General features: G+C 43.7%; 1 protein-coding gene across 1 annotated transcript; it reads right to left on the minus strand.

Moving 5' to 3' along the window:
• Nucleotides 1-282: 282 nt before the first annotated feature.
• FAM162A (family with sequence similarity 162 member A) lies at nt 283-9,137 on the minus strand. Its single transcript, XM_040595341.1, has 5 exons — nt 9,007-9,137; nt 7,900-8,025; nt 5,589-5,697; nt 2,294-2,402; nt 283-560 (listed from the first exon to the last, which is right to left on the minus strand). Exons 1-5 carry the CDS (start codon nt 9,020-9,022, stop codon nt 465-467), a joined length of 456 nt encoding a protein of 151 aa, XP_040451275.1. The 5' UTR covers nt 9,023-9,137; the 3' UTR covers nt 283-464.
• Between the last annotated feature and the right edge of the window lie 49 nt (nt 9,138-9,186).

A 9,186-nucleotide genomic window follows, 5' to 3' on the forward strand; every position in this document is an offset into this window, starting at 1 on the left:
GACCTGAACTAGTCAGTGATAGCAGATGACTGCCCAGTGAAGGTATTTTGTTTGTACAAGTGGAAACCAAATGGCTGTCCTTTCGTGTCCCAGTTCCCTTCTTGTAAATGGTAAGCAAGCGTGTAAGACTTCATAAAGGTGCCAAGAACGCAGGTGCGGCTCCTGCAGCCTTGTAAAAGATGCTTAGTTTACTGCATAGCACATGATGGAAACAACTACTCTGTCCCGTTTGCTCACCTTATCCTGTGCCACTAACCACAACGAGAGTCTGGAGGAAAGGGGTGGTGGTTAGGAAAGGGAAATAGGTATTTCTGGGTTTAATGATTACAGGATAATGTATTCATTCTTTCTTGAACATGACAGCACAGAACTAACACACAGGAAAGATGTGACTGTATTCTCCTTCCAGTGCTGAGGAGGACTCAGCTCTTCTTCCCCAGTCATTTGTCTTTTCGTTTCCTCCTCTAAGGTTTAGCAGATGTACTCTGAGCAGCTGCTTCTCTCCACTGAGCTTTCTTCTCCAGGTTCATACTTATGAGAGACTCGTGCCTTTTTACAGCCTACAATTTAACAACAAAGCAAGAGCAGAAATTACCACCTGAAGGACTGCAGAGATGAAGCTCGAATCAGTAGTGTTTACAAAAGATCCGGCCTGTCCTTACCAAGGCACAGCTCTGTCAGCTTTAATGCCAGGAAGACAGAGGGTTAAAATAAAACACCCAGAGACTATTTTGGCTTAAACTCATGACTTCTCTGGGAATAAATTAAACCCTTTTGTTAAGGCACTGGAAGATATGTTCTGTGCTTCTGGTCAGTATTTAATACTAATCTCTGGTCTTCAGAAATCGGAGATACTGGGAACAAATCAGAAGCTAAACAATAGATTCCAGCTGCTGTGAAAACAAGGGTTCCAAAGCAGCTGTCCTCCTCTCTTCTCGCTGCTTGCATTCATACTTCTCCAATGTCAGAGGAAAATGTTCTGGGAGTTGTCAGTGTTTGATCTCTTTGCTAAAGCCAGGGAAAAACCTTTCCACTGTTTTGTTTCAGGGTGCTGCCTCCTTTCCATTTTGCGAGACGGATGCTGACAGAAATGGCACTTGGCACTTTAGTTTCCCAGTGCTGGGGTGTTAAGGTTTCTCTAGAACACTTAGCAGTCTGTAAAACACCATCTGAACGTTGTCATCAGAAGAACTGCTTTAGAGAGAGGCAGCACACCAGTAAGGTTCAGCCCATGCTGATGCTTTAAGGGCAGAGTTTTCTACTTCCAGTTATCTGTAAAAGAATGTAGCGGACTGTGTTTGTGCTACCACTGTGCTTTTTATCCAAAGTAACACGGCAATAAGATGCACAGATTATATTCACATTCCTTGACTTTAAGACTAGCGCTGCTGAGAGGCTTTAGCTTGGCTTCAGTATGCAAAAAGCGCTCCTCGCTTCCTTACAGAAATACCTTGCCGTTAATAATAGTTCATCATTTATGTTAACACGTGAAATTAAAGCAAGAGTAAACCTTTGCTACACTTGGAATCTTAAACTTTACACTTACCTCTTCATATGATGCAAATTCCAGACCTAATTCTGCCACATGCTGAACAACTCTGATACCTTGCCAAATTCTATGCAAGTGAAGGATGCTCAGCATCTGCAGTACTTGGGTGCTTTTCTATGAAATAGTTTTTTTGAATCAACAAACTAATAATTTGAGAAAACTTGTTCCATCCACACTAAAAGAAAATTATTTTCTAATGCAATTAAAGGGCACAGAATTACTACTGACCATCTCCTCAAGGTTTAAAAATTTTGGAAATTCTCACGTCTTGTTTGTGGAGAAACATACTCATTTGCTATTTCTGTTACATTGATTCTCCGAGCGTTGCAGCATGTAGAGGCATCTGTAGCAGGCCCACACAGTCACTGCCTACCGCAGCCTCACAGCACAAGGTGCTCTTTCCTTGTGAACTCTTGCAGCCCATCACCAAAATTAAGGGGTTAAAACAGTGCAAGCTAAAATTAAGTATTGCACTGAGGGGAAAAAAAAGATTGTTATTCCCCCGCCCCGCCCCTCCCTCCTTTTTTATAGGCAGCATATGCAGTCTTACAGTGGCATCGCCCTTTTCTGACTTGGGGAATTATCCATGCAGGTCGCTTCTGGGGAACTAGGAAGACTTAAGTTTTGCTCATTGATAAAAACAATCCCTCAAACCAAGCAAAACAAAACAGTACTAACAATCCACAGGAGGAGCTGAGGAGTTTATGTGGAGATTTGTGCTCACCGGCCAAAAAATCTGCTTACCTGCTTCCCTCTAATCACCATCGCTATGCATCCCAGTATTGTCAAAGCAATCATTACGTAGCTGCACTTCACACGCAGCGTGGTCTTTGCTGCTCTGATTGTTTCCATCCTCAAGAAATAACAAAAGAACAGACTCATTATCAGAGACCCAAATAATCTGGCTAATTGTTTAGTTTCTCCTAGCAGGCTCTCTGAGTAATTTTGTATAATGCAGACAGCACTTGACTCTCTTCACAAAAAGATTTTACAAGAATGGGAAAGTCTGATTCCCAGTGACCTTGAGAGATTGCTGGTCACAAAGGTGTTCCTCTCAAAGGTGAAACAAACGCAACATTTCCTCCTTTGGTTCTTTAATAGCAAAGTGACAGTATTGCTTTCCCAGCCACCGGACTCAACGCAGAGGAGGAAGGCTCCAGTATTTATGCGTGTTCACTATGGAGAGGGCAGGAAAGGGAGGGATGGCTTTATTAATACAATGTTTTTCTTAGTGTTTGCTCCATGCTGTGCTCGTTACTGCCTTCCACTACCTGCAGAGCCAGGAGCATTCCATCCACATCAGAACTGTGCTGTACTGAACAGTGTAAAACACGCGTTCCCTCAGTGGCAGAAGTGTGGTAAACCCCATTTGTCAGCAGGAATCAAATACAGTGCGTTTAACAGCTGGAGTTTCTCGGACAGAGGGAGGCTTTATCGCAAACAGCTGACCAATTCTTTCTGCCAGAACAGGCTCATTTATGACAGCGTCTATTTTGCAGCAAGAAGGCTGCCTCTGCTACAGGATTTGATAGCACTACAGGTTACCCACAGGCTGCTGAATGTAACACTCCTCGGACATTCTGAACAGGACTTGGTAGAAGACCAGCGGTTACCAATTCCCTCCTGCTAGAGTACATCATCTTAAGGTAATCTGTTTTCCTAAGAAATTAAGGAGCCATGGAAGATTGTAAGCTTTCCAACATCAGCTTTGGACAGAGGGCCCCTTTAAATCTGGTAGTTTTTAAATTATTTTCTTATTTCAGGGACTTATCTAGCCACAGCAGTAGCTATAGTACTCCTTTGGGAAGCCTGTTGCCTAGGCTACTGTTATCTTTCAAAACCCAGAAATCTTCCACAAGAAGACTATCAGTTACTAAAGCCTTCCAGCTGTACACTGGATGAGTTAAAACAAGAAGTAATTTATCTTAAGTTGGGTTAAACTGAAGATTATTCTACCCAAGTGACACCTCATTTACAGCAAAGTTAAAGTTTATATTAGAGGTGCCAATGCAGGATGGGCCAGCGAAGCAGAATGCTGCGTGTTCTACGGCAACCAAAGACCTGCACCTGGTATTCAGCTCTCCTTGCAGAACTTAGAGCTGTTAACTCCCTTCTCAAGGAGGCCTAATACTCTCACTGATTAAATCTGGCACATTATAAAATTACAGATGACTAGGAAAGCATCAGCATCCTGTGATGAAAGAATAAATGCATCAAACTAAGTAATTACACCCCAGAACTAACATGGATAGTGGATTTAATGGAACTGCGAAATTCTCACTGTGCACAAAGGAGTGTATGAGTGAATAGGAATCTTTTACCACATTTTGACCTGAAGGAAAAAAGATATCAAAGGATCCACAACACTTCAACATAGCAAATCACATAGGACCTGAGAACTGAAGAGTTTTGTTCTTGTTTTTGAAGAGGAGGGCAAAAGTGATTTGATCACCATTTCAGAGTATTGAGCAGAGTACAAGATTTCTGATTATAGGGAACATGTCCATCTACCATGAAACTAATGGTTAAATTTAGCTTCCGGGTTGTTTGTTTTTGCTAATAATCTATGATGAACAACTTGGGTGCAGGCTGCAATTGAGCTGAAATGCCCAGAAGTAGGATTTAAAAACTTCGTTATTTTTGAAGTACCTTAGGTGTGTTAAAATATGCAAGAGGAAAAGGCAGTTATCTGAACACAATTTGCATTTTATATCAGTTCAGTGGCTAAGATTAACATTTGTTTAATAAATGAGTTACTTCTGATCACTGCGTCTTGCAAGATGATCTGGGTTATATCACAAGCCCTTACAACCCTCTAACTCGGCTCAGAACAGGAAAACAAGCTCTTGTGCTTTTATAGTTCTCAATTGTCTTCTCAGCTCTGGCTGAACTATTTGCCTAAATAAAACCAAGAACTCCCTATGCACTTGCAAAACAGGTCAGCTTTTATCAGAACTTGGTGTGTCCTTTCAATAAACCATTGAGATGACTTCAATCCCTCTGCTAACTCTGTTTTCTTGAAAACGCTCATCAAAAGTCTTGGGTATGCAAAGATGTATGAAATGACGATTTACTAAGTTTTAATAATTTCCACCTTTAGGTATTTCAAATGTAATTTAAGAAAAATATTTCGGTACAGAATTGAAGAATTAATTTTTAACAATTTATGCATTGTGATACATTTAGAAAAAAAACCCCTTAGATACATGGGTGGATATTCAACTCCAGCATGGTGCACCCAAACAAACACAGTATCTTTAGAGCGCAGCTAACCCAAGTAGTACAAATTTTACTCTATCTTTTTGATTTAAATAAATACATATATTTAAAGCATTACAAGCATGTTTTAAAAGATAACTGTATTACCACCAGGAATGTCTTATCAACTAGTAACTGCCTGTTGTTGTTAAATCTGATCTTCATTTTAGATAGGCAAACTAGAACATCCAGTTTTATTTTCTGCTTTTCACACAGGGCAAAGCACTGACATTTGGACTCCACCAGCAACAAGGAAAATCGGGCTATATATATTTTTTGTTAGGGAGCCTTTTCACTTTTTTAGTGTAAATTCCAAGTGTAAAGAAAGTTGGCCCATTCCCTCTAGATATTAATAACTAAGTATTTTAAATGAGTTTCAGTTATTTTACAACTTCCTCATGAAAATGTCACACAACAAAAGACAGATGTATAAAGAAAAAAAAAACCTGAAAAAGCTCACACAAGTATCTGCAAAAAGCCTTTTTGATTGGGAGAGAAGAGTAAAAATTAACTGATTTATGATGTTTTTCTAGTGAAACAACTGGTAAATGCTTATCATCCCTTCAGAAAAAAAATCAATACTGAAAATGGATGTATTATCTCAGCAATACAAAATTGCTCAGGTCAGCTCATCTGCAAGACAATACGCCAAAGAGCAGCGTTAAGATTTTTCAGCTGTGAAGCCCCATTCCATTTAAGAAAAGTTTTCCCACAGTTGCATTCAAGTAAGTTATTCCTGCGCAGACAATGCCTCTTTTACAGCTTCAAAACTGGCACTTACGAGACAGTCTCTGGTATATCCTCTGGTTTTTTGAAATGGCCTGCCCACAATAAAAATCTTTTTTCCCAGTCTGTAGGTTTGTGTCCAGGCACCCTCAAAGGAGACCGACCTAAAAAAACCCCAACAAAATACACAAACAAAAACACCAAAACAAATGATCAGAGAAGCTGAACTGCCACAGCTGTAATGAAACCAGTTAGAGTGAGCAGCACAAAATGTCAAATACGATTGCTAGAGGTGGTTAGGCAACAAAAAGCATATCACAGTCAGATTAACAAACCTGTAAATATATATGGATTAAACAGAGGCTGTGTAAGGAAAGCCTGACCTTGCTCAAAACCTCTATATTTGTAGCTAAATTTGCAGAACCTGCTTCAGCATCTAAACTTTGTACGGTGCTATAATATTATAGTTTTGCTATTACACTTGAAATAGTTTTTTTAAAAAATAACCAGAATTGCTACAGAAAAGCCAACATGCTGCACCGTTACATCACAGAATGTTAACTTTTCCAGGCAGTGTAAGATTTTATTTGGTATAAGCGAAGAGGTGACCATAGGCAAAGATTAGAGCCTTCATTTTCAGCTCAGTCTTTCAAACCCCACAGACAAAATATTCAGAACGTAACAGGGGAAGGCTTCCGTATGTAACGTACCATTAAAATCTGGCAAAGATAGACAGCTTTTTTTCTTTTTTAAACAATGGGAGGTATCCTGTATGGATGTGTGGTGCCCAGTGGATTCATGAATTATCTAGGGAGTTGCTGACAACACCAAGTTATTCAAAAATGTAAAGAGAGCGAAGCACAGGACTTTGGAGTCCTGAGTCAGTGGGATGGCCAGTGGAACCCCATGTATACTGACGGGAAGCAATTCCAGTTGACATACACATGACAGACTCTAACCCAACCATTACTGTGGAGGAGAAAGTCCTCGGGGTTTCACAGAGTTCTTAGCAAAGTGTTCAGTAATAGTCAGAAAGGGAAACGGCATTACCGGCAGCGATGAGGCACACAGACTAACACAGAACCATTATTATGCCATCGCATAAAACTATGGCTCCAGCATTTTGAAAAGCACGTGAAACGCTGACACCTCATCTCATAAACAGTTGAAATAGAAGGGGAACAGAGAAAATTGGTGAGGACGTCTGCAGGTACGGCATGGCCACCACGTAAGAAGCAGTACCATAGACAGGCTGCTGGCCTGGAAGAGCAGCGGCTGCAGCTCCCTTCAGCTCAACAGAGAGCACCAGAATCCCCAGTGACATCGGGACCGGGGGTTATAATGAACAGGTTCTGCCTTGGAAAGGTTATGGAATAAAAACTAAATTTAAAAAAAACCATGCACCAGGTTCAACACCAACTACAAGAGTACTTGTTTTCTCACAGCATGGTTCAGCTGAGGAATTCCTTCTCAGAGAATGTGGATGCTAAAAATACATCCAGCTTCAAGAGACTGGGCAAAATTATGAAAGAAAAATCCAGTGAGGACCCTTAAACACAAAGATGCCATCTCTGGGACATCTAGGGGATAAACACTAGGTTTGCCCTCTCCATACCCTTCCTTAGGTCCTTGCTGTTGGTCACCATTCCTATTAGTCTTCACAAAAACGTAAGGGAGCTCCTTTACTGGCCACTGCTGGAGACATCCTGCCGCTAAGGAGACCTCTGGTCCTACCCAGCACAGCTGCATTGTGTTCTTGGCACGGCAGCTTGCAAAATGCCTCACATCTGTGTGCTCCGTCTAACTCGCGTCAGGAGGCCGCAAAGGGAACCTGTTGTACAGAAGGGCTGATTGCAGCATCATAGCCATCCCACATTTAGTGAAAAATACGTTTCATGGCCTGAGCTGTATCTGTCCAACTCCACGCCCGAAGAGTGACCAAGCCGGCGGTTCAGACCGACTGCCCCTGTCAGGGCACGTTCTGTTCTGCCAGCGGCTGCAGCTGGTTGCACCATGAAGAGCTGCAGAAGTGCTTCAGCTGGTATGACACTCCTAACACCAGCAGGGCTGCACAGTCTGCTCTAGAGCACGGCTGAAAAGCCTGGGTGTAGGACTGCCTGTCAGTAAGGTACCAGGGACCTGCTACAGAGCGAAAGCTGCGTTACTGCCACGAGAAGAGATACTGGCCCCTGGCTTTTACTGCTGAATTTAATGCTCCATTTTTCAGTCTAAAGACCAGAATTCCCTCTCACAAAATCAGGGATATTAGCATCTCTGTCAGCCAAATTCCTGTTCAGACGTTTGCAGCCTGGATCTCCCAAGTATTTTGTGGCATGAAATGCAGCACAATTATCAAAAACACTTACTTCTTGGCTGAGGTTGACTTTCTTCCTGGGATTTAATGCAAAGCCTTCTGCTTATCTTCAGATCCACTCCTTCAGTTAGCCTCAGAACTGAGGGAATATTTCTTCCCAGCAGTTGAACAGCCCTATCTGGAAAAGAGAGCAGAAGAAGCAAAGGGGCCAACTCTAACCCAGAACAACAGAAGATGAGAACAGTCGCTTTTAAATTAAACAGAAGTGTGGGTTTTTTTTCTTGTAAACACAGAAGTTAAAAAAAAAGAAAAGAAAAGCAGTAAGTACAAGTCTAATACTATGCAAGAAACACCAGATTTAGCTGCAACAGAAGCTACCAAAGAAATTAAAGCTTCTCTGTAAGCTTCGGTGTGAGCTTCCCATTAACCTGATTTAGGAAAACGGGGATGCAGGATTACAGCCTGCAAGCAATTTCTAAACCACAACGCACATCACAGGACCGCAGAATGGACACACTCCACTGCTGCAGACACCCTCCGGCCACCTCGGAGCCCCGACTTCCCACTGGCCTTGTCGCCTCCCAAATGCAAGTCAGAGGGTCAAGAAAAGAAAGCCAAAAAAAGCAGAATTCTGCTGTACCGCGACACCTGCTTTGGGGAGGGCAGGGCACCTTAGGTATGAGGCCGTACTCTCAAGAAAGAGCCTTTAATTCATTGTTTAATACAATGAAAACATTAGGAGGGGAAAAAACTAACTTTGAAAGGCAAAAGAGCACTTAAAAAAATACAAATTGAGGTTTTTCTTCTTTATGCTGGCTGAAAATGTCCCTGTGAGGGAAAATTCGCCCTTTATTTTCTAGGCATAAGATGTTCCAGCTCCGAAAAAAAATATAAATTGGATTTATAGGGGCCAACCCCCCACACCCCCCCGCCAAGGAACCCCCCCCTCGGGGTCTCGGAGAGGGCAGGAAGGGCACAAAGTCCCCCGTTCCTCACGGGCGGCCCGGAGGCCGCTGGGCGCGGGTCCACCGGCCCCGGGCACAGCCCCCGCCAGGCCGGGCCTGCAGGGCCCCCCGCTCCCGGTTCCCCCGCCCCGCCCCGGGCTGCCAGCCCTGCCTCACGGTGAGCGGGCGGCCCCGGCCCCCCGGCCCCCACTCACCGGCGCGGCCCCACATGGCGCGGCCTGCCCCAGCCCTGCCCGGCGCCCTCAATGTCAGGCGGAGGCGGCGCCCCGGCCCGGCCCGGCCCGGCCGCGATTGGCGAGGCGCGGCGGAGCGCTCGGCCCGCACCGGCGCCGGGGCCGCCTGCGGGGGGCACCGGGGGGGCGGCGGAGGCGTGC

The sequence above is a fragment of the Falco naumanni genome, chromosome 5, assembly GCF_017639655.2.
Source record: "Falco naumanni isolate bFalNau1 chromosome 5, bFalNau1.pat, whole genome shotgun sequence".
Lineage (NCBI taxonomy): Eukaryota > Metazoa > Chordata > Aves > Falconiformes > Falconidae > Falco > Falco naumanni.

Excerpts from the sequence above, each read along its gene's own strand:
- FAM162A (XM_040595341.1), bottom strand. Across the intron at positions 5,698-7,899 it reads AAGTCAACCTCAGCCAAGAA|GTCGGTCTCCTTTGAGGGTG; the intron begins GTAAGTGTTTTT and ends GGGTTTTTTTAG. Across the intron at positions 2,403-5,588 it reads GATATACCAGAGACTGTCTC|GATGGAAACAATCAGAGCAG; the intron begins GTAAGTGCCAGT and ends TTATTTCTTGAG.